General features: G+C 53.9%; 7 protein-coding genes across 7 annotated transcripts; 3 read left to right on the top strand and 4 right to left on the bottom strand.

Annotated features, from left to right (window-relative positions):
• Window positions 1-342: 342 nt before the first annotated feature.
• CkaCkLH20_04033 (F-box domain protein) lies at window positions 343-1,737 on the bottom strand (the record flags this gene model as incomplete). The annotated part of the gene is made up of 2 exons (XM_038886752.1): window positions 343-828; window positions 883-1,737. The coding sequence occupies 2 exons, from the start codon at window positions 1,735-1,737 to the stop codon at window positions 343-345; spliced, it is 1,341 nt and encodes a 446-aa protein (XP_038748002.1).
• Window positions 1,738-2,948: 1,211 nt separating this feature from the next.
• CkaCkLH20_04032 (uncharacterized protein) lies at window positions 2,949-4,449 on the bottom strand (the record flags this gene model as incomplete). Its single annotated transcript, XM_038886751.1, has 8 exons — window positions 2,949-3,163; window positions 3,221-3,360; window positions 3,443-3,557; window positions 3,612-3,677; window positions 3,738-3,875; window positions 3,952-4,016; window positions 4,170-4,220; window positions 4,322-4,449. The coding sequence occupies 8 exons, from the start codon at window positions 4,447-4,449 to the stop codon at window positions 2,949-2,951; spliced, it is 918 nt and encodes a 305-aa protein (XP_038748001.1).
• A 1,170-nt stretch (window positions 4,450-5,619) lies between these two features.
• CkaCkLH20_04031 (uncharacterized protein) lies at window positions 5,620-6,619 on the bottom strand (the record flags this gene model as incomplete). The annotated part of the gene is made up of 4 exons (XM_038886750.1): window positions 5,620-5,753; window positions 5,852-5,932; window positions 5,997-6,386; window positions 6,529-6,619. The coding sequence occupies 4 exons, from the start codon at window positions 6,617-6,619 to the stop codon at window positions 5,620-5,622; spliced, it is 696 nt and encodes a 231-aa protein (XP_038748000.1).
• Window positions 6,620-8,842: 2,223 nt separating this feature from the next.
• On the top strand, window positions 8,843-12,961 carry CkaCkLH20_04030 (chromo domain-containing protein; the record flags this gene model as incomplete). Its single annotated transcript, XM_038886749.1, has 1 exon — window positions 8,843-12,961. One exon carries the CDS (start codon window positions 8,843-8,845, stop codon window positions 12,959-12,961), a length of 4,119 nt encoding a protein of 1,372 aa, XP_038747999.1.
• A 501-nt stretch (window positions 12,962-13,462) lies between these two features.
• Window positions 13,463-14,645, bottom strand: CkaCkLH20_04029 (peroxin 14 17; the record flags this gene model as incomplete). The annotated part of the gene is made up of 2 exons (XM_038886748.1): window positions 13,463-14,302; window positions 14,358-14,645. The coding sequence occupies 2 exons, from the start codon at window positions 14,643-14,645 to the stop codon at window positions 13,463-13,465; spliced, it is 1,128 nt and encodes a 375-aa protein (XP_038747998.1).
• A 1,694-nt stretch (window positions 14,646-16,339) lies between these two features.
• On the top strand, window positions 16,340-17,699 carry CkaCkLH20_04028 (uncharacterized protein; the record flags this gene model as incomplete). The annotated part of the gene is made up of 3 exons (XM_038886747.1): window positions 16,340-17,231; window positions 17,294-17,400; window positions 17,457-17,699. The coding sequence occupies 3 exons, from the start codon at window positions 16,340-16,342 to the stop codon at window positions 17,697-17,699; spliced, it is 1,242 nt and encodes a 413-aa protein (XP_038747997.1).
• Window positions 17,700-19,913: 2,214 nt separating this feature from the next.
• On the top strand, window positions 19,914-22,260 carry CkaCkLH20_04027 (uncharacterized protein; the record flags this gene model as incomplete). Its single annotated transcript, XM_038886746.1, has 2 exons — window positions 19,914-19,974; window positions 20,462-22,260. 2 exons carry the CDS (start codon window positions 19,914-19,916, stop codon window positions 22,258-22,260), a joined length of 1,860 nt encoding a protein of 619 aa, XP_038747996.1.
• Between the last annotated feature and the right edge of the window lie 1,063 nt (window positions 22,261-23,323).

The following is a 23,323-nucleotide window of genomic DNA, read 5'->3' as shown; positions in this document are numbered from 1 at the left end:
CACTACCTAAGACACACCGACTGCGCTGAGGTATCCACGCTACGGAGCACAAGATTCCCATTTAAGGCAAGTTGGGGGGGACTGTATTCGTAGGCCCCGTTTTACCTCATCTCAATCATACCATCTTCAAGTTCCCACCGAAATTTACTGCTTCGGCATTGTCTGCCTCCTTTTCACGAACAGCCTGGCAATCCTCATCACCTTGATGTCTTTACTCATCAGCAATTACATCACGGCCGGTCGAGATACTGCTAGCCTTCGCAGTATTCCGCCAAAGCTTCAAGGCTGTGAACTTATAGAGTAGGATCATGTATTTGCAGCCGAGATCTACATTAAGCTCGTCTAGTCTAGGTCGTCACCCAAATACATCTCGTGCGAATAACCAAACCCATGTCCTGCGGTTCGACAAAAGTTATCTCGCTCAGTGAGAGCCCATCCGTCGTCTCCCGGCGGTGTCCAATCACTCAGAGGCTGCCGGAAAGCCCCAGGAGCCACAATCGTGCCGTTGGGTATCCCGTCGTTCTTGAGATGATCCTCGCATACGTCGTCGGTATCCACAATGCTCCCGACAATGTTCAGATCGCGGATTTCGAACAGCCATGGGCGTTCGAGAATAACGGATTCAACGGCCCCCTCAAAGGATTGCTGGTCGCGGGAGAAGTTAGGGTGCCTCAGGTTCACGTCTGTTACGAGACGTCTTCGCGGATAATTGAACAAGTTCTCGAAGTAAAATATGAGATCCCGTGGATCCAGCTTGGCGTAGGTGTCCACGATGCGCTCGCGCATATTGTCTTCAATGGTCGCATGTAGCGTTGAGATGTCCTGCGGCTATAGATTCAAGATTAGCAATCAGTCTGAGTTGCTGATTTCGGGATGGCTTACGGGTCCCAATTTCTGCTCCAGGATTGGGTAGATGTAGTGTCGAATAAGCTGCTTGACACATGTGAAAAGATCTTTCATCTCCATCAGTTCACGTGTTGGGTGCAATCTGGTGTGACTCATTCGAATGTCATTGACAAATGGCAAAGGTTGACCGCCGAGAGGTCGCGGTAGCTCGCCGTGAAAGTAGGATGCGTAGAGCCACCAGCGATAGAGAGCTCTTCTGAGCTTGAACTTCTCCGTCTCCTCGAGGTGGCGGCAGTCCTCGGGTGCCGAAAACCAACGGAGTCGAGGGTACAATTCTTCCCATCGCCGCACAACCATACAGTACTTCAGCAATGAATCGAGATCGCCATCGACAAGAGTGGCCGCTCTTGGCGCCGGCAAGGCATCAGCAGACCCAAGCTTCCCACTGTCGATTATCTTGCTGAACAACACCTGCTCAGGAGACAGTGTAGAATCGGTCTGGAAGCCACCACGTGACAAGGTGACGCCAGCGATGTCACCTGGGAAACGGCGGAAAACAACCTTTCGAGGCTGGAAAGTGTCTCCGTACCGGCTCAAGTCTTGTCCTGATACCGTGTAGACTTGAAGTAGTTCGGGAAACGGGCTGAACTCCCGTTGTAGAACAGGCAGTAGGATAGCCGCTCTATTTGTTTTCAGCAGACCGTGGAAGAGCGTGGTGACCTGCCCCAAAGAGAATATGCTGCGCACGTCTAGTTGCTGAAATATGTCGAAGATGATCTCGATGGGAAGGCCCTCGAGGCCTTCAAGCTTTCCATCGGTCTCAAGGGTATGCAGCGCAGCTTTCGACTGTGACGGCGGCGCCACAAGTAGAGACGAAAATGTGGGTTTCATCTTGCGCTTGCTTTGTTGAAGAATGTGAGGACGAGGCGTTGACAGTCGTGATTATGGATGAGGCTCTGAAGATACGTTTGATGACTTGTGCGGGCTTAGTAGCAGGTCCTCCTGCTGAGATAACCGCAAGCTTGTCGGAAGAAAACGATTTTGTTCAGATCTGCGGCACTGCCGAAGTGGGCGTGACAAGGCGGGTGAGATGCGCAAGTTGATGAAGAGGGCAAACGAAGAGAAGTGTAGAATGAAAAACCGGCGATATCAACAGTTGGTCGACAACAATGGTTTCTTTGGCGGCGAACTTGAGCAACAGTCAAAGGCAAGCCGAGAGGCCCTCGGCTGTGGTAATGAGACAGTCTAGTTCTATCAAACATTAGAGATCGATGTCATGCTGAAGCGATTGAAGATCTCACTAATAGTTTGCAACATTTTGCTTCGTTCGATCTATTCAGATCTTGGTGATCGGTTTCCCGGATTGTGTTCAGACAGGTGTCCGAACGAGCTTATCGTGTAGCTTGATTATCGCAAAGACCCTCCGAGGTAGGAGAAGTGCCTTCACCGACACTGGCAGAAGAACCTGCTGAAATGGCTGAATTTCAGAAGATATGAGGCAAGAAAGCCCCTGTTGACCTCACAGATGAATCGATTCACCAGAGGCGCGTTTTTGACGGGCCTATTTTCTTTCCACCCCGGCTTTGGGGCTATCAAGAAGACAGAGAACGCAGACTGGCATCGTCCGTTCAGTACGCGCGGTTTTTGTCGATGTTCGCCCTTGGGGGGTCCGACAGGTCATGCTCAGTCAACAGACGCGGCGATGGACGTTCAATCGCGACCGGGAGGAAGAGAGCACGAAGAGTTCGAAGGCACGGAAAGAAGGACGGACGCGAAGGTGACGCAGAGGACATGCACGTCGCCCCCGGCTGCTGACCTAAACGTCGGCCAGGAGTCGATTTGGAAGGTACAACGGGTTGCAGTGGGTTTCGGCCCCTGGCTGGCGTCAGCGCCGAGCGACAGGGGTTTTCGCGCTCGTGCTTGTTAGGTACTTGAGACTTAGCGACCAATCACTGCAAACCCGGCTTGACTTACACGTTCTCACCAACATGACTGTTATTTCGACGGCACCCTGAGTAAGGCTGGAGAAGCTGTTTTGTTTGGCGGGGAATGTACAGAAAGAAGTTGCAGCTTCTCGCAGAAACAAAATGGATTACTCATTATTATGCGAACAGAGCCTTAGTGTCCAGCTCATCCTTCGCCACCGAACGTCCATCCTTGCTCCTGAGTCCAAGGTCTCCCTTCTTCGACAGCCGCTCAACAACCTTCTCGGCCCTCGCGTTGTGGCGCACTGCCTTCTTCTTCCTGATGTCGGATCGCACGAGGTTCGGCGACACGTACTCCTTGTTCTCGTAGATGACCGGTCCGCCAAACGAACCTAAGCAAAGTGGTCAGAGTCGATATCAGGCATTGTGAGATTCGGGTTGTGGGTTACCTTCGAGGATGACAATTGGTGTCAAGGTGAATCTGGGGCCAATCTCGACAAGCTTCGTGGAGATGGTCTTGCCGCCCTTGCTGACGGTCTTCTCCTCACCATCTTCCTCGCTGCCTTCCTCTTCCTTGATCTCGTAGTTACTAATGACTCATGTTAGCCTAAGTTGGTGCAAGACAGGCCTCGTATAGCAAATAAGCCTTGCTCTGCGTATAATAGACGTACCGAACCCAGACCTTCCCATCCAACAGAGAGAAGCTCATGACGTGATCAATGAACGGCTTGGATTTCTTTGCCAGCGGGGGCACGCCCCACTGCTTCAGGAAGGCTTGCTTCATAACTGATATTGTACTCTCGTTAGTAAGAGTTGGCCTCAAGACTATTTTACACGTACGTTGCAAGTGAGGCTCTGTCTCAAACGCGTTGTCAAATGACAAGATCGGTCTGCTTCCTCTCAAACCTAAGGAAACATCGTTAGTTACGTGACCACCACGCCAAAAACAAAGAGGAAGAAACAAACAATTGCCGGGCATGTTCAATTCGTCAAGAGTATGAATATTTTGGACATGAAACCTGATGGTAGGCCCATTGCCACTGGAAGACATGTAGAGGTACAGATCTTTGTTCTTCCTCGCTTCGAAGTAGCAGATGTTGTTACCTAGAAGATTGAGATCAGTTTTGCCGCAATGAAAGGCGATATCGCGTTGACTCGGCAACGTCGCAGGTCTTCCTACATGAGTAGAGCTCAGCAAGCTCGTTCAGCCCGTTCAGGTTTCCCTTCCGGTCATACTTGACATCCCTAAAGCCGACATTATTAGCCCGGTTCCTCAAAGATAACATGGCCTGTATCCTGCATGAAATATACGTGATCACAAAAAGTATGGAAGAAAGGGTTCACCCAAAAAGCAGTGACCCAATTTCTAGACATTCTCGATCGACCGTGTTCGCTTACTTCTTCGCATGGGGCAACAGGACAGCCAAGTCGTTGACAAGGTGACGGTGTCTGAGATATGAGGTTAGCAACTGTCCATGTTGAACCGTTTGAAGTCAAACGTAGTCAACTCCCAAACCCCAGCTCGTCAACGCCCTAGCCGGAAGTCATACCTGTACGACACACCTCTGCTCGTAAGCAGCAAGACGCGCTGCTTGTTGACCTTCTTAGCGACCACGTCACCAGGCGCTGCGGCCTTCTGGTCTGTCTTCTTCGACAAGCTCTTGTAAACGGACGCCATCGTGGCTGTCGAGGGCTGGAGGAGGTAGGTTCGGATGAGGGGCAATCAGTCGGCGAATCCGGTATAAGAAAACCGAATCAACGCAGCCGTAACAGTCGCGAGGGTCCAAAGAACGGTTTGGAGAAAGTCCGGAAGCGTAGGAAAAGAATTGCGGTTGAAACACCTTCTCGCAGCAGCTTAAACAATTCGAGGATGCCGCGCAGGAGTCGGCTACGATGTTTGCGCTGGACTGGCAGAAAAAAAAAAAAAGTCGGCGGCTGCATTTCTCCGAGCGATAAGGACCTTATCGGCGCGCGGACAAGCGGGGCGGGACCCCACTAGCATTTGCGAGGAGCGCTAGCTGAGTGAGGAAGAGTCCGCGCTGGCAGACAGCGTGCTGGGGGGAAAGAAACTTTGTGGATCGCAGGAGCTTGCAGCCCACCTCACTGTGTGTGCTGTCATCAAGTCAGGAACGTACGTCTACCAGGTACAAGACTGCGGGAGCTCCTGAATCTCCACGTGTTGCTTTGCAGGTCAAGGTCCTTGCCGTGTCATTTCCCGGTGGATAGATGTCTTGTCTGTTCAGGGGGCATATTCAGGGACCAAAAGCCATGAGGATCGCAATGTCAAGGCCACAGGCACATGGAAATACTGTGGGCAGGGTAGGTACGTCAGAACAGGTAGCATATATTGGTTTCTCCCAGGCTCACGTGAAGCGGCCGACGATGCGACCCATCCGTCCCATGTAACATTGTGGACTCCGACGCTGTTGGTTGACGTGTGTATCGATGCGAGGGAACACGGGAGGCAACCTCAGCTTCGCAAAATTGGTATGACAAACCGCCTTCCTGGGCATCTCAGATCACCAAGCAGACACAGAGAGACCCCGAAGCATTAAGATGGATTCATTCAACTACGTAAGCATGGCAGAGCGATCGTCAGAAAGGTCAAATCCCAGACAAGCCGCACTGAGCCGTATAAAAGGAGAACAAAGGAAAGGCCGAGACTGTACTCCGTCCCCTCAGAAATCATAAAAAGACTCGTTGGATTCCTAGTCGTTCCTCGATGCAATAGCCCCCTCCTTGACCAAGTGACATACAGATTCCGGGGCATATAAGAGACGCCATGATATCGACCGTAGAGGCCCTCTGGGAGAGGCCACGAAGAAGGTTTCCCGGATAAGAAGGGTGCTTAACAGCACTTGCCGCCCTTCTCTGCGCTGTCGTCCGCGGGCTTACTGAGCGCGATGCTGGGTCCAGTTCCGATCGAGGCTTGGGCACCGTCACCCGAGTCGAGGGCTTTGCTCGAAACAATTCGGTAGATCTCTGTCGGAGAGGCACAAAGCATGTCAGCTCACGGGTCAGGTTAGGGGCCTGGTGTTTTCGGGTCGCCAGGGTGGGGGGAAAGAAGGCAAGAAACGCACCGGTCAAGATGTTCTGGAATGCAAGCTCGACGTTGCTGGCGTCGAGGGCAGACGTCTCAATGAACGAAAGGTGGTTCTCGCCTAAAAGCCAGGTTAGTCAAACCGGGGTTCGCAGCGCTCCTTTTGCTCCTTCACCGCAACGTACTGGCAAAGGACTTGGCCTCCTCTGTGGGCACGGCTCTAAGGTGGCGCAAATCGCTCTTGTTTCCGACAAGCATGATGACGATGTTGGCATCAGCGTGATCCCGCAGTTCCTTCAGCCATCGCGTGACGTTCTCGTATGTCTGGTGCTTGCTGATGTCGTAGACGAGGAGGGCGCCAACGGCTCCTCTGTAGTAGGCGGAGGTAATGGCGCGGTACCGCTCCTGACCAGCGGTATCCCAGATCTGTGCCTTGATCGTCTTGGAGTCGACCTGAATAGAACGGGTGGCGAACTCGACACCAATTGTCGACTTGGAGTCAAGGTTGAACTCATTGCGGGTGAATCGACTGAGAAGGTTGGACTTTCCGACGCCCGAGTCTCCAATCAACACCACTAGAAGGGGTAAAATGTCAGCTTGCTACTCGGGATCGTCGTGGCCATCTCGGGATGGGGTCGTTGGGGTCTAGATGGTCGTCGGCGCACCTTTGAAGAGGAACTGCAGAGAGCGTCAGGTTAGCGCGAGGAGGGGGCAGACAGCTTGAGGGAGAGAGGGGCGAGCGGAAGGGGTCCAAGGGAGGTGGGCGATTGCGTATGGAGAGACTCACGTCATATTCGTCGTTGGCCATGTTGACGGTTTGGTTGTGATGCGATGGACAAGTACTGAAGATGTAGGATCGTTGATGTTGCGAAACCAGAACACTGCGACTGGATGGAGGTGTGCGCGGCCCCGAGAGATAAAGCAGTTGAGTTGAGGCGACGCAAGGTGTAAGGGTCTGGAACTGAACCAAACTGGAGTGGACAGTGCAGCTTGTGGTAGCGTGGAGGTGAGGCAGCAAAAGTTGAGAGTGGTGGTGTCGGCGCAGCAGCTGGGAGCCACTGGGATTGGCTCAGGGTTGGCGCTGGGGGGTGAATTAGCCACTGAAGACGAAAGCTGGGAGGAAGGAAATAAGGTCGGGGGTAGCGCTGAAGCGGACGGGACTTCTGAAGGCAGCTAGGTACGATGGGGAAAACCCAGGGTGCCTCAGGGATGGAAGTGACTTGGGTACAAAAGTGAGTAGGTAGCTGAGTACTTCTAAAAATGCCTGAATAGGTATCTAGGTAGTCATTCTAGCAGTTTGAGAGAGTACAAACACACTGGACGCATTCTCTGTATGCGAGATAAAAGCAGTAGGAGGTATCATTCCCCGAATGGCTTGTTCAGAACCAGCGGAGAATACGACAAAACAATGTTTATTTACCTAGGTAGGTACCTATATCGCGTGGTTAAAGCATTGCAGTAGATGTTATTAGCATCATTCATACATGAACAGAACTCCCTGGACAGAGGTGGGGTGCTAAATATCCGGCATGGAACTGCAAATGGGAGATCTATGGATCAGTAACTTGCGGGCTGCGCAGGACCCAGCAATTGTTGTTCTGCTGCGAAGCAGCTTTACGGTAACAGAAGGCACTTTCTCACCGCAATGCCTTCCATTCGTCCTCTCGGATTCCATGCCAACCGCAAGGTTGACTGGGGATGCTCCACGTTCCGGATGTACTGCGAGCCGCCGTGCCACACCACCACACGACATGCACCAACCACCACTGCGTCACTTGTGGTTTCTCCCTATGTGGTCTGTCGTGGCTGTCTTGGGAACTGACGTGAGCTGAGCAAGTCTCTAGTGGACGGGATTCCGCCGTCGGTATCCGGGAGTGTCGCGTTTCACATCGAGCGTCACGTGTCCCGAACCCGTGGTCCAACCTGAGTTCCTGCCTGATTGGGACCTCGCCATGAACCACTGGACGCGTGGTAAAGTACTCTAAACTCATAATCTGACGTCTTCCATCAAGATAGGTGGGCGAAGTATGTCTGCAGCATCTGGCCGGCATCTCCGGGCACGTTATCCCTAACCTCCAAGCCGTAGCTTATCCCCAGTAAGTGCGTGCTGTTCATCAACGAATAACTACCTTAGATCCAGTAAAGACGCGTGAAACCACATCTATCCGGAAATTCAGATAAGCAGGTACCTTAGCTTCTTCTGTCTGGATTCCTTCGCTTTGAATATCGGTTAGGACGAAGACTGGCGGATGGCGAGAAACACTCTCTTCCGCATCATGATGCGCAGCAAGCTCGAATGGAACCTCAGAAGGTAGATTGTGTACCTGAAGACACCTAAAAGCCGGATGAAAGACATGATCATAGACATGATCATCAGCTAGAAATGGCTGAATGTATCTCAGTCGGTCAATGATGACATTCGCGGGAGCAGCCAGTGACCCAAAATTTCGCGCTGTTTGTCTGGTCTTGAAAGAGTTGAATCCATATGGCATGGTAGCGGTGCCCCTTCCCTTTTTCAACTGCCCGTCCCGCGATGGGGCGCACAGACCACCATTCGCTGGATCCCGACGAGTCGTTCCTGCCTCACCTGCCGTTACCATTCACCGGCTGTCTACATCTTCAGTCCCGCTACAATAAACTATTTTACCTTGGACACCAGTCACGGAATCCCTTACATCTTGATTTACGTTGTCGATTGATTTTATCTCACCAACCAAGCATCGCTTGACGCACCCGCGTCAGTATCATACAGGTCCAAAAAGCTCGCCTCCCAACCAGAACATCGTCTCATTGGTATTTTCCTTCCACACTCGTAAAGTTATTCGGCTAACATTTGATTAGACGTCTCTTGCTCGACGGCACTTGTGTATCTGCCTGGGAGATCACAGACTGTCTCTCATTCTTCAAACAGCGTGCCTCCAGCCCTGACACCATTATCACGCGCTGTGGTCCAAACTCAGCCAAGTGCAAGGACCGGAGCGGCGGGCATGATACCCCAATAATGCCATGACTTTTGGGCTTTGAGACTGTCATGGGAACTCCGGGCTTATTCGTCAGCGAGGGCTCCTCCCCTCCGCCTCCGCGACATGATCCCGGCCAAAAGGAGGATGACGAATTATCTATCAACTCTTCGCTAGCTTCCCAACACGACTCGGACGAGGAGTGGTCCGTGGAAACCATACATTATGAGACATTCGATGATGGACGGAACTTTTACCTGGTCGAATGGACTGGGTATCCCCTTGAGGAAGCTACGTGGGAGCCAGAGGAGAACGTGTCGGGTGAGCTGTTGGAAGAATGGAGGGCCAAGCAACAGAAAATAGCCCGAGGCGAAGAGGAAATTTTCAACGTCGCAGCCTGGCAGGAGTTCGTTGAAAAGCGTGCCGAGGAACGTCGCAAACGACACCGGGAGCGCAACTTCGAGCGCAAACGGCGCGGCCTAGAACTTTCTCTCTGGGAAGGGGAGTCTAAGGAGGAGTACTACTCCAGCGACGAGGAAGTTGCTCAGGATGATTTCAACGACATATTGCCGCCACCGAAACCCACCGGACGGCAGATTGATGCAATCCCATCCATTGAGGATCAGCCCAAGCAGCCGCTCGGGCAATCGACCGCGGGGAAGACCGCTCAGCCTCGCAAACGGGCCTCGTCGGGAGAAAAGTCCAAGTCACCGACCAAATCAAAATCGCCTGCTTTAGCGGTACCGCCACGCCTGCAACCTAAATCGGCTGCATCCACCTCGACCGGGTATCAAGGTACTGCAAGGAGGCCTACGGTCGTGAAACCCGCCAACAAGCCAAACACAACCCGGACGACTCTCGCTTCGAAATTCTCCCGACCTACTCGAACAGCGAAGAAGACCCAAACGGGCGCGAGGACGATGGTCAAATCTACGGGCAACGTCTTCACCAGCGGCAAACCTATCCGAACCCGTGCTCGATTGAATGATAACGCGGCAGACACCTCCCAAACTCCGCGCACCTTCTCGAATCACCGTCTGAAAAGGAAGGCTGAATTGCAGGGCCGGGACAAAGCTGATCAAGCGCCTGCCACTCTTCCGACCACGCTGTTCAGCATCAGTAGCGGCCCTCCCGCAACTGCTTCCTCCACGCACTGTCCTCCTGCCACCGGCTCGCCCGCGGCTGGTTCTCCCGCAACCGCCTCTCCAGTTGCGGACTCTCCTGGGAAGGGTCTCCCCCTCGCCGGGAGCACCAGTGCGACTCCGGGGCCTCGGTCGGTGTTAAAGCATTCAATAGACACCCTGACAACGAGGTCAGCCAGCAACTCCAGCGTCGCAGCTCCCGAGGGAACCGGTTCGACACTCCAACGGCCATTGCCAAAGAAGAGGAAATCTGTTCAATTCGTGTTCGATGATCCCTTTGTCGAAGAGCCGGAAGCCATGGATGTGGACGACCAAAGTCAAGATCGTTGGCAGAGACCAAGAGCTCCTACGCCACCTCCAAGCTCTCGAGAAAACGATGATATTCGAAAGCCGCAGCCTATTCTTCGCAAATTGTCAATCCAACAATATCAACACAAGGCTGTCGGGCGAAATGTCGACATGAGTATTGTTATGGGTGGAAGCAAGGCCGTCGAGGTGACATTCGAGAGTGTGAAAAACGAGTCCGAGCAGTGGCACTCCCATTTCATCAATCAAACGGTCTTGCATTTCGCCAGGAATTGTCATGGCCCAACCTTCGCTAAGCAACGGGATGCCGTTGTTGAACGTGTTCTATGTCACGGCAGTCTGAAAGCAAAGTCTTCAACGGATGAGTACGCCATGGAATGTGCCGCTGGACGACTCCTGCTTGGGTCCTTTGGCGCCGCCTACTTTCATGATGAATTTTCAATCATCATCTATGCCGGGGCCTGTGAAGCCTGGAAAAGCGTCTTCACCGAAGTGGACGCTTCAAGTCCGTCACTTGCAACCCTGAAGTACGTCATATACAAGCCAAGTCCCGTTGCCACCAAACCTCTGCCGGAACGTAAAGCAACAGCGTCAAAGCTCGCAGACGGACGTGGCCCAATATTCCAAGATTTGCTACGCATCGATTACCACAGTCTTATGCCACCCGGCCTCAAGGACACGCGGCACAACTTCTATCTGGCGTTTCCTCCATCTCGAAAGCAATTGCTCGACGCTATCAGCGAGTGGCTACATCTCCAAAATCCACATTGTAAGGTCTTTTCGACCAAAACAGCTGGTGACTGGAGGGCCTTTACCAACCCCAAAATCGTGGAGACTGGCGTCATCATTGTTCACGAGACATCCACTGAATCTCTGAGGCAATTTCCCGAGTTGCTGAGATTGCTCTCGTCGAAGAACAGCTCTGCTTGGTTATTCTGGTGCATCGGCGAGTCACTCCAGAAGCATCCGCTTTTCCCTTCCATCCGTTCCTTTCACGATACGGCCACGCCAGGCTCATTCGAGCTGACAAGGCTATTCCCGCATGGCAACGCGGTCCTTCTTACTCCGAGTTTCCTTATAGCTGAACCGCTTCGTGCTTTTCAACTTCTCAACTGGTATAAACGGATGCAGCGGAAGCCCGCCAGCCCGAAAATTGTAGCCGCAGCTGGTCTTTCTCAATTTCTCCGGGATCTCGCTATCGACAAAGCCGATCAACGTAAGAGATTGCTAGCTAGAGGCGGCAATGAAGACGAAGCACGAAAGGAGAAGCTCAGTCAGGTGGATTGTATGACCCGTTTCGATACGTCGGCCACTGTGGATAGCATGCAAATGTCATTCATGGATTGCTTGCTGCCTGATGAACAGCTTGCCCCCATCATCTATGCCGACGCATGCATTGATGCGAATGACGAGCAAAGTTTGGTCAATTGGTTCGGCTGTTGGACGCAGACTCGACTCGACCAGTTCCGCAAGTTCAGCGTTCTAGGGACAGAGGGTAGCACCGAGATCCGTCAAACGATCAAGTATGAAGACCTTCCGCGCTATACGCCTGGAACAGAACGCGACCATGCCGCAGAGATCGACTTCGGCTCAAAACCAGAGACGGCGGATGGAGGCCCCAAGACCGCTGACATGGTTTTGCCTGGCGGAACCAAGAAACTGGTTGGCACAAGTGCTATTCAAATCAGAGACTTTCTGTTTCCTCTTGCTAGGACTATAGCCAACACAAACCCTGTCATATTTCCCTCGCTCTTTGCAAATCCAGTCTCTTACTACAGAGATATCGAAGCAACGGCCGACGCTATGGGGGACTTTCGCAGAGAAATGGCCACATATCAACAATGGCTGAGGTTTACATGGCCGTTCTTTGCCCGATACAACCCCCCACACATACCGGACAACATACCAAGAGGCAACGCACCTCATATATATAACTGTTACTTCGCGTTCTTCTATACTCCCCAGGGCTATGTGGCCTCCGAAAACAAATGGCAGGGGCGTCGTCCGTGGGCTGCAGTCTATCGACCGGAACATCCGCATGAAAGGCCGTGGGAATCGACAGAGCTTATCATATGGGATTGTGCGACCAGTGATCGATTCGCGGGCGAACGCGAGATTCTCCTTTCACAACTTAACGAAGCTCAACAGCAATTGATTGAGTTCGTGGAGGACCACGGCCAAGAGAAAAACGCCAAACTTCCCCTCAACCGTGTCTGGCTGGGAGGGTTTCTTCCAACAGCAGAAACCTTGCCGTTCGATGCCACTATGGAAGCCCTGGAGGCTATGGTAAAGAAACCGTTGGAAAATGTCCCGGTGTCAGACACCGAGCTACTGGCCAAAGGTTTCCGTCCGGTGATACTTCCGACTCACGTTACCCCGAGCACCAGCTCCCCGGACAACATGTCCATTGACCTCGCCGACGATCTGTTCGCCGACGAGGATGATCTCGACAGTAAAATCATCTTCCACCCGCCTCGGAGCCCCAGGCCGATTCATAAAAGCCGGTGCGAGAACCTGCTCTTCAAGTGGGTCAAGCAGACCAGGAAAGGCTCGAGCCATTCGGTGCTCACGTACTCCTTCACGCCTACCACGGAATGGTACAAAAGGCAGCAAGTGGCGGAGAATCGTAACTTCGAGCACATCTACGTTGGGCCTTGGCCGCGCGTATGGGAGATGTTGAGAGTTCCTCACGGTACTCCAATGACGAGTCAAGAAGAGAGAGAGAAGAGCAGAAACACCTGACATGGTCTATCTGGGGAACGGTAAAAGTTCTGATCGACAAGCGATGTCACGACTTTTCATACTACAGTCCGCCCAATTGGAGACAAGGATGAAAATGTACGAATACTGTATCAGATGTTGCAAACTGAGACAACCAAATAGCATCTGTAGTGAGCTCAGGAGATAGTTCAACCAAAAAATTGACAGTTGCGCAACTATGATATCTTAGTTATGCGGGTTGATGGCCAAAGACAGGTGCTCAATATAGGAGAGTTGAGCACCGGTTATTACGCCTTTTGTGCATCGATACATGATCCCAGAGACGACGAGAGGAGCAAGACGAATATCTAGTATTATAGAAAGGGCCCTTAGCACCTAGTCTCTCGGAATTCTTCATGCTAGTCATCCGTCCGCCTCCGCGCAGACGCACCCATATCCCTTATCGACGTACATAATGTTGTGCCTTGGATGCTATCAGACACAAAGACGCAATGACCTTTTTTACGAAATACTGAACAATGGCTACCTGACTGTAGTAGGGAAGTTCCTCGTGCTAAGCAAGACCCCCTTGACGCGCCTGATGTTGTCCTTGGCCTTCTTGATCTCGTCGTCCGGCTCGTTGGACCGGTATCCGTACAGCCCGCCCGTGAAGTCCTTGGGCGCCGGGTACGCCATCTGCATGAGGTCGTCCTTGAGCAGGTCCATCTCCGACTTGAGGTGGGCCAGGTCCTCGGCCTCGGCGACGCAGCCGTCCCTGAGCGTCTTGGCGTGCCCGCTGATGTTCGACAGCTTCGCGCCCGCGGTGGTCGAGGAGCCCTTGGCGCCGGACAACGACGCCCCGCTACCGCCGGCGGTGGTGCCCCAGGGACCGGGCGTCGGGGGGTTCGAGGTCTGCGTGCCGATGTCGCGGTGGAACATCTCGGAGGGGTCGTCGATCTCGCTCGCGACGTCGTCTTTTTGGGTCTCGGCGGCGGCGGTCTTGGTGGGCGGCGGGATTTCCGAGACTGTGCTTTCGAGCTTCTCGATTATGGCGGAGAGCTTTTGGGAGGTCGCGTCGTGGAGCTCTGTGCGGGCTTCGTTCAGGTTCTCGACCATGGGCGCGACCAGGAACTTGCTCGTGCCGTAGACGAGGGTGGAGATGCCGGCGAAGACATAAAGGGTGTTGAAGATGCCGTTGGCGGTTATGAGAGGTGGTGGGCGGGTCGGCTTTGTGAGGAACTCGGGGTATGTGACGACGGGAGGGTTGTCGTTTCGCGGGAGGGAGATTTCGGTGGTGGGTTGGGGTTCTTGGGGTGTTGTTGAGTGTGGCCCTGGTGTTGGTACTGTCGCGGGCTCGGCTGGTACGGGTTCTGACTCCGCGGTCTGGTGTTTCTGTTAGTTAGAGTGAGGGTTGAAAGAGAGACTTGGGTACGCATACGTCTTGCGCCGGTGGTGCTGCCGAATTGCTTCCCAACAGCTCCTCTATTTCGGTTGAAGTCAATCCCTTGCTGGTAAGAAACTCCTCCTTTTTTTCTCTGGGCTCGTTCTTGATCTCGTCATCTTGTAAGAAACGACGGGCAATATCGAGCTTCTCCTCGGCCGGGGTCTCTTCTGTTGTTTCTTGCGATGCCGGTTCAGCATCGAGTTTCGGTTCGCTGTCTTGTTGTTGTTCGCGCTGCCAGGCTGGGATGCCTGACGAGCTGTTGCTATCGTCTGAGTCGCTCATATCTGCGTCCTTAAAAGCGGCGATCAGATTGAATAATTACAATAAGACCGTTGGCGCAAGTTGAATTGAGATAATCGGAGGCGGGAACCAATATCGGCGTTCGGCACCTATGACCACATGCCTCGGCTGGGGAACCGGTCGAAACGGAAAGGCTGGCAACAGGGGTGCGCGTTCGTTACGGGTCACCAAAGTCCATTACGGCCTTCCCACCGTTCAGGTGCAGCAATTGGGGCGACGGCAGGTGGGGCCTGGCCATGCACGGTGCCCATGGTGCCCACCCATCACGGGGCTCCGTTTTCAACTTCCGGCAAGTGGCAGCGGACTTCAGCGCCTGTAGAATGAAGCTTGCCTCGCGCTGAACTCAAGGTGAGCCTGGTTGCAAAAGCGCATTTTCATGCCTCGAGCTTAGGGTATTGCAGCAGCATCTCATCGATACCGTCTCATCTATTCGTTCAATCACGCGTCCTCCTCATTCGCGTTCGTCCTGTATCCATCGGGAACCTACCTGCCTTCAAGGTCTCACCCGATTTGCTCGCTCTGCCGTCACCGACGATCTCGACGCATCTGCTTCACCGACACGACCGACCGACAGGACCAGCACCCATCGTCTTAGCCAGGGTCCAGTCAAAAGGTGAGACCACTTTGGGCTCACAGTACGCCGCAGAGGGAATCCTAGGGAGTGGACTCGCTAGACCGGAGCGCGCAAGACATTTCTGAGGCGTTGGAGAGAAATAGCGACGCGAGAAGGGTGACTCGAGATCCAATCGCCAAAAAGTCTCAGTTCAGGGGTCCTGTTTTCCGCCCAGCTTTGGCTTGGCCACAGCCACTTGACCAGTGCTACTGCTCTGTACCTTGCCTTGTCGTGCTTGGGGTCCAGCTTGAAGCGATAGGCCACCAAGGAGAAAAGGCAATTGGATTATCCCACTTGCCGCTGCGCGTCTTTTTCTGCTGCGGCTAGCCGTCGTCTATCACCTATCTATCCCTGGAAGGGTGTGAGTCGGTAAGTGCAATCTTTATCTGCCTTCATACAATTTACCTATCTCTGGGTCTTTTTCTTCGCTGCTATATTTCGCATCATCGTCATTCTTGAAACACATATCACGATCGCTCCGGGGCAAGTTTGTCAGCTCAAGTGAAGCAAACAAATGGCATGTGTTTGGGAGACCAATACTTCTGAAAGAAGAAGATAACTCGATTGGTGCTTTGCGCTGTTTGGTTCGTCCAGAAGGGTTGAAAAGTAGCCGTCGGGTCGAGATCCGAGAAAGCCAGAAAAAACAAAAGGAAGAAGCGCCCGCACGTGGGCGACTTGAGAGGAAGAAAGGAAAAAAGGGCGTAAACTTACCGCAAGTCGCGCCTTGCTTGCATCTCGGCCTGCGACATACGTGCCTTACCTCATCCCCCGTATCTAGGGGATCGGATTCCTAGCAGCAGTGCCACCTCACCTTTAACGCTTCCTTGTCTGGCCCTACGCCCCCCGAGCTTACCTTATTTCAACCTCCCACGTTCCCAATCTTGACAAAACGCCCCCAACCGGCCGTCCCAAAAACACGCAAACACCACCTTGCATACCCCAACCTTTCCACTCTCAAACACTTCACCGGCACGCAACTCCACGCGCGGGATAAACCGCCTCTCACGCCTTCACCGGTGCCAAGCATCTCGCAAGCGCGATTTCCAACCCTCAATCTCACACAATGGCTTCCCGACCACGCCGCTCGGCGGCCAAGAAGGCTTCTGAAGCACTCGTTGACTGGGCCGACAGCGAACGAACCAGCAACATGTCTACTCGCGCCCGCCGCTCAGAGGGCCGCACCTCGGGCGTCTCCCGTGGCCCCCCGTCATCGCCCGGCAGCGAGCACCTCAACCTCACCGTCAAAGTGCCATCCAACAAGCTGCGCGAGGCAACCAGCAGGGGAAGGAACTCGACGGGAAACAGCATCTCCGTTGGAGGCAGCGAAATTGTCGCTGGGAGGCGCAACCGTGGTCCCAAGAAGAGCTACGTTGTCGAATCTGACAGCGACGAGGAGGAAGAGGAAGAGGACGAGGAAATGGATGATCCCAACGACGAGGACGCAGATGGTGACGACGACGACATGGATGTCGATGCTGAGGGCGAGGAGGATGCCGAAGGTGATGTTGACATGGACACACCTGCTGCTTCGACTATCAAGATTCAGCTGCCCAAAGCTGGCAAGGTCACGCCTAGGCGGCCGACAGCAGCGAGAGTTGTGCAGGATGATGACGACGACGATGAGGACGAGTTGAGTGAGATTGAAGTCAGCGATCCTGATAACACCATGGATATGAGCATCGATGTTGGAGGCGCTGGCGACGATGACGACGACGAGGAGGAAGATGAAGAAGACGCCGAGGGTGAGGAAGAGGACGCAGAGGGTGAAGAGGAGGATGCCGAAGGCGAGGAGGAAGAAATCGAAGTCGCCGACGAGACTCGGGGTCCGGATGCCGAGGGCGAGGACGACAGTGATCTTGGCAGCCGCGAAGGAACACCTGACTTGTCAAAGATGACGAGAAGACAGCGCGCTCGGTTTGAGGATGAGCCTCAACAGTACATGAAGCTTTCAGACGGTAAGATCACGGCTACTTTTTTCCCAATCTCACTGCGGGGACAGAGGCTAACAACACTACAGAGGTCCAAGCAAAGAAGGTCTTCACGGCAGAGGAGCTCTCCATGAGAAGGGCGGAAATGGCCCGTCGTCGTCGCAATCTGTCTGAGAAGCGCAATGAAGAAGTCAAGGTGAGTTTCACGCGCTGCTATTCTGGAAATTGAGAAGGGGCTAATCATTTGCACAGATGGAAACCATCAACAAGCTTCTGAAGAAGCAGGCTCCCAAGACCAAGGGCAAGGGCGGCGCTGCCGGCGACGATTCGCCCAGCAACGAGCCCCAGAAGCCTGACGTTGCCTTCGTCCGTTGGGTCAATTCGAAGAAGGGTAGCTTTGTCTCTGTACCCGAGGAGATGCTCAGCGGCCCGGCAGGCAAGGTTTTTGTTCCGGGAGGACTCAAGTCAGGCAAGATGGTTGAGGAAGTTGTCTAGACTGGACCGCCAAAAACCCCAACTGAACCGTTCAATACCTTTATTGCCTCGAACATGGATTAGAAAAAACATAAAGAGTCCGAGAAGGGAGGCTCTGTTTCTGAAGCGGCGTCGGGCGAGTATGGTTTTGTTTTTGCAGCACATAATCAAGGAGGCGCGAGTTGATAATAGTGCTCGGTATCAAGAAATGGTTGATTTGCACAACTTGCATCGGTCATCGTCCGTCCCAACATTGCCACAAATTTGCGATTCGCAGATAGATCCTTCACGTGGCCGACAGCATGGTTACTTTGCCAGGTAACTGTATCCACAGATTAATGCCTCGGACCCAAGAACCTCGGAGACGGCCGTCGGCTTGTCGACTCTGTTTCGACTGATGAGTTGTGGGGTGACGTGACAATCTCCCCCCTTCCCCAGGGGACCGGCCGAAATATGTTATGTAATCACTCCAAGGCCCGTGGACCTTGACATCCCCGCTTTCAACGCTATCCCCGAAAAGGACGGAAGCTTTTTGTTGGTTCGCGCTTCTCCGCATTTTCTTCTCCGTCCAGCGGGCGAATCACCACCACCCGACCCAACTCTCTCCGTCAGTTGGCGGTGGGTGGTAGGCGCAGAACATCAGCCAAGTCCGCGACGGTTGGCGGCGTCCGTGGCCGATCACTGTCCCAGTCCGGGTTTCGAAGCGGCGGTTTGGACGGTGGTGGTTTGTCATCGCTGAGTTGTCGTTAACGCCGATATGGGCGAGTGGCGCAATGCTGCGATGTCGCGATGCCAGTGTTGGAAACGAGGATCGCGGGAGGCGTAGCAGGTCTTGGCTGGGCGCAGAAGGGCAGCGCAACTCCACGACGCCGTTATCGCATGGCCCTGGATGGATGGATGGACGGGTGGGTTGGATGGGTACCTTAATCACTGTCACGGACTCCGTCCTCCTGTCAGCTTCGCGGTCGGTATCTGCTGCACGGTGTAAGATGGGTAACTTTATGACACGGAGGGAGTTCGTCCCTACTGGACTAACAAATATGCACAATACGCTTCTCCATCCATCCAGGCCGCCCGCCAACCAAAAAACCCCGGATCTGCGCCCTGCAAGAACCCGGGCGGGGGAACTTCAGCTACTGCACATGATTATCGCAGTGGTAGCATACATATGAGGAAGTATGGAAGCAGGAAACAGGGGGCAGGAAGCAGCGAGAACAAGCAAGATTTGCCGCACGCCAAACGGTGGTCAATGGCAAGGGACGAAAAGCTGCAGCTCGCCAGGAATATAGAGGCGCCAACGCGCTTTGGGACTTTTGGTTCGACGCCCATTGGCAATGGCGGTATAGTATCCATAGATGTAATACTTCGTTCAGCCTCTATGAAGCCCTCCAAGGAGCTTGCGGGTGGTATCTCCGAGGCGTCAGGGCCCATCTGTCAGTCAGACTAGACGGGTACAACCGCCCGTGACAGGTTTCCTTCTTTTCCAGGTTGTTAACTACGGACCGTCATAGAAAACCGAAGGATACCGAAGAGTTTGGGTCGAGGCTGAGCAAGACAAAACCAAGTTGTCGTAAGCTGGAAATGCGATGCCGAGAGGTCGTTGTAAGCTTGTTTGGGGGGAGGGGGATCTGATCACGAAGCAGGGATTGCAAGGTCAATCACAGATGTCTCGTGGTCGTCTCCCCACTCTGCCCTCGTGCGCGCGCCTCTTCCAGTCGGGATTGGCTGTCGTCTTGGCTTGACAAAACTTCGGATTCGATATCGCGATGCTGCTGGTTTGGAACTTGCTAAGCCTCCGGTTCTCTTCGTCAAGAACCTTAAACTGCGATGAGTCTTGTGCCTGTCACCTCCGACATGGAATGCATTGCACTTGAAAGGCGGATGGCAGGCACACACCCGCGATGGAACCCTGTGGCCCGCCCCGAAGAAAAAAATATGGCTCCTGGACCGGGGATAAGCGGTTCGCACTTCCAATGAGCTTAAGTTTTGCGGGCGAAAAAAAAGAAAGAGGGCAAAAAATCCCAACCACAAGAGCGCAAGAGTCAGAATTGCCTTTTCGTGATCCTTTGGTTGTTAGCCCGGCACTTGTACATTATTTTGGTTCAGAGTAGGCTAGAACATCTTTTGTTCTGTCTATCCGTCTCTCAAGCCATGGCGCCTACATCGCCAGTCGAAGCGCCATCTTCAGCAACGGCAGAAGCAGCAAGTACGGCAGATCCTTCAGCTGTTGCATCCATGTCTGCTCCTGCTTCTGCCCCAGGCGACAACGACACCGCTCCTGGTCCATCAGATCAAGGTGAGTGACAGAAACACAGGGCCACTAGCCTCGCCAGCTTGTCATCTTGCCTGTCTCTACCTCTTTTGTTCACATCTTTTATGCCGCCCGTCTTTTTTTCTTGTTCTGCACCTACCTGCATTCTCCCCTCCCCCAAACACAGAAAGAGGAGACAGACATTAATGAGGAGGAGGAGGAGGAGGAGGAGACATTAAGCAACCTAAGGTTCTGGACCGGCTTGGCCAACACACCTCTTCAACCTCAGAGTCACTATTGCCTTACACGATACCTGAGACTGAGAGTGGCACGCCCATGACCTCCCCCTCTCGACTTTGTTTCCCTCCCGTCTTCGCCTCGGTTTCTTGTTCTTCATCCCATACCATACCCCGGACTGCTCAATGCATGACTTATGGGCGCACAGCACACATACTGCACATATTACATACTGATCATTCTGGTCTTTTAATTACATGACCAGAAATCATAACTGACCAAAAAATTCATCCAGCCCCCTTGGAACCCTTGGAAGCCACCATCAGGCCACCCGCGGCCGCGGCCACCACCCCAGAAACCGGCGCGCTCCATCACCCGCACCACCAGCCCACCCCGCAGACGGAGTCCATTGCTACTCCAGCTACTCCAGACCCAGCTGCCACTACTCCAGCTGCGGACATTATTACTACGAATACTCCCACGGCTGCTGTCCCGGGAGCTTCACTTGCACATCCTGATAATACAAAACCGACCCACGACCCAGAGAGACATTGGCCTTCCATGCTTCCCTCTCTTCCTCCTCCTTCTTCCTCCTCCGCTGCCGCACCCGAGGCCAAGACCCAGCCACACCACTCCACCACCGCCTCTTCTCCCTCGACGTCCAAAATGATCTTCTCAGACATCTACAAGTCCCCACGCTCGCCGCTGTCCAAGTTTCGACATTCCATGTCCCAGCAGCCCCTGTCGCTGGATCTACCCGACTATGACCCGGACCTGCTCAGCAAGGACAAGCTCAAGCAGAAGGAGGCCGTTAAGAAGTACCTCGCCTCCAAGGTTCGCAACGATTGGGAGTTCGTCTGGCCCCCGGTCATCACTCCTCGGCCCCAGAACGGTAATGCAGCTGCACCAACGCCGGCGCCGGCGCCCGGCGCTGATGCGCCCGCACAAGAAACCGTAGAGCAGACCCAAGAACCCACCGAACCAAAACCCGAAGCGACGGACACGAACACGCACGAAGACGATGTCGCGGTCGAGAGCGACGAAGACGACGAGGAGGAGGACCTGTCCGGCAGCGACGCCGAGTCCGTCTACAGCACAATCTCAGAAGACCCGGCACGCTTCAGGCCTCGTCTGGAATGGGTGTCTGACCTGTCCGACGAGGAGGAACCTCTGCCCTTGTCTCTTTCCCCTTTCCGCTTCGACACACCAGACGCGATCGGCGCTGCGGTGAAGGCTTCCGTCGCAGAGAAGCGCGCGGGGCGCAGGCGCGCTCTGCGAGAGGAGATGCAGTGGAATGAAGGGCTGGCATGCTTCGAGGCGAGGCGCAATGCCTGGACAGGCGCACGCACCGTCCACGTCCGCGCCAAACCCGCTTCTCCAACGCAAACATTCTCCCCGCTGTCACCCCGCCGCCTCTTCTTCCGCTCCTCCATGTCCCAGCCTTCACCGGCACCGCTGGCCGCCTCGCCCGCGTCGCCGCCGCATTCACTGCAGCAGCGGCCAAGCAACGATGCTTCGGCCGTCGTGTCTGACGGCTCCGAGCTTACCAAAGAAGCTTCCAAGGAGCTTGCCGCACAGAAGTCGAAGGAGTCCGCTCGGTCGACGGCATCACCCGCGTCGGTGGCGTTGCCGATCGAGACCCTGATCCCCATACCCGCGCCCCTGCTTCCCCCTGGAAACCCAATGCGCGCCTCTATTACTCCTTCGGTATATATTTCCCTGTACGAGAAGGTGATAGTGCACGCCTTGACGCCATCATGCCCTGTCAATCTGTCAGATATGATCAGGGCTTGCGTAGTAGGCTGGAAGCGGGACGGAGAGTGGCCCCCGAAGCCAACGGTGGCCGACCCTAGCCTCGTCGCTGTGCGACGGAGGAAGAAGTCTCAAAACGAAGGGCAGAATGCCGTGCGTAGGATGAGCTTCGGCCTGCTGGGCAGGGGAGAAAAGGCAGAAGGCGATGAGGCAGGGGCCGGGAAGGGCATTAGAAAGAGCCTGCAACGGGTTCTCGGCCTAGGTCAACACCACCATGCCACGGCTACGAGTGCGAATAACGGAAACGGGGAGGCGAACGGAAAAGAAGCGACTGCTGCTTAGGTTCATGATGAACATGATAATGAAGGACGTAATCGGATCTAACGACTTGGCCTACAGGCTGTAGGCATTGCCCATCAGCGACGAGCAGAGCTTTGGAGATACAGAGAGAGCTTTGGAGAGTCCGAGGGATTGGCTACGCGAGACACGGGAAGGTTGCTCATGTGACTCCTGATACCCATATGATGTAGAAGCATCATCAGTAATTAACTGCATATTTGACACAATTCACAGCATCTGCATTGCGTCGTTCTTGGTCTGTGATCGATGCTGGTTCCGAAGCTTGCCCCAACTGACGCGCAGGAGAAATGTGCGTTCTATAAAGGCCAACGCCATTCCACCAGAATCATTGACAGCAAACACACCACTGACATCGTGGATTATGATTGATAAGCACGTGGGTCAACGATCATATGGCAACCATGTTCCAGAACCCAGCGCGATCTGGAACTGGAGTCCATATCAGTCAACCGCATCGTTCTGCCGTCCACCGCTTCTGCCCTGCCCCGTTTTCCCCGACATATTCGGAATCGTGGACTGTAACATGAGATTTCACGGATTCCTTCCCGAATGTGACCTGCGTACATGTGATGCGGACGAATATCTTGACAACATCGACTCGAGGTCGATGTCTCGCTGGAGCACTGTTGCTTGGCGTCTGTAGCTACGCAACACGTCGCCGGAACTGTCTCTTTTGTATCTTTCAGCCACTTACTAAGTTTTGCATCTGTGCCAGCAAGGTGTTTTGGAAGATTTGTGTACGTGCTTGTAGATAGATACCGGCATGAACGAGGAGGGAAATCTTCTTTCTGGTGGGAGGACCTGGCGTGACTGGTATGATGCAGCTGATTACATTTTCATTTGTATAAAATACTCGTATAATTAGAAAGAAGCATTCCTCCAAAACGCCTCTTGGCTATCCAGGCTTCAATGCGAAGTCGGGTTGACTGGGACATGAACCCAGCCTCTGTTGTCTTCACAACGAGAGACTTGTTGCCCACGAGCCCCTGAGATCGAACGTCTAGGAAGTTCGAGTGGGTTGTAGATCCATCGTCTTCCTCCAGTA

This window comes from Colletotrichum karsti (genome assembly GCF_011947395.1).
Source record: "Colletotrichum karsti strain CkLH20 chromosome Unknown Scaffold10, whole genome shotgun sequence".
NCBI lineage: Eukaryota > Fungi > Ascomycota > Sordariomycetes > Glomerellales > Glomerellaceae > Colletotrichum > Colletotrichum karsti.
The sequence above is the reverse complement of the archived record's forward strand: the minus strand, read 5'-3'. Positions and strand labels throughout refer to the sequence as shown.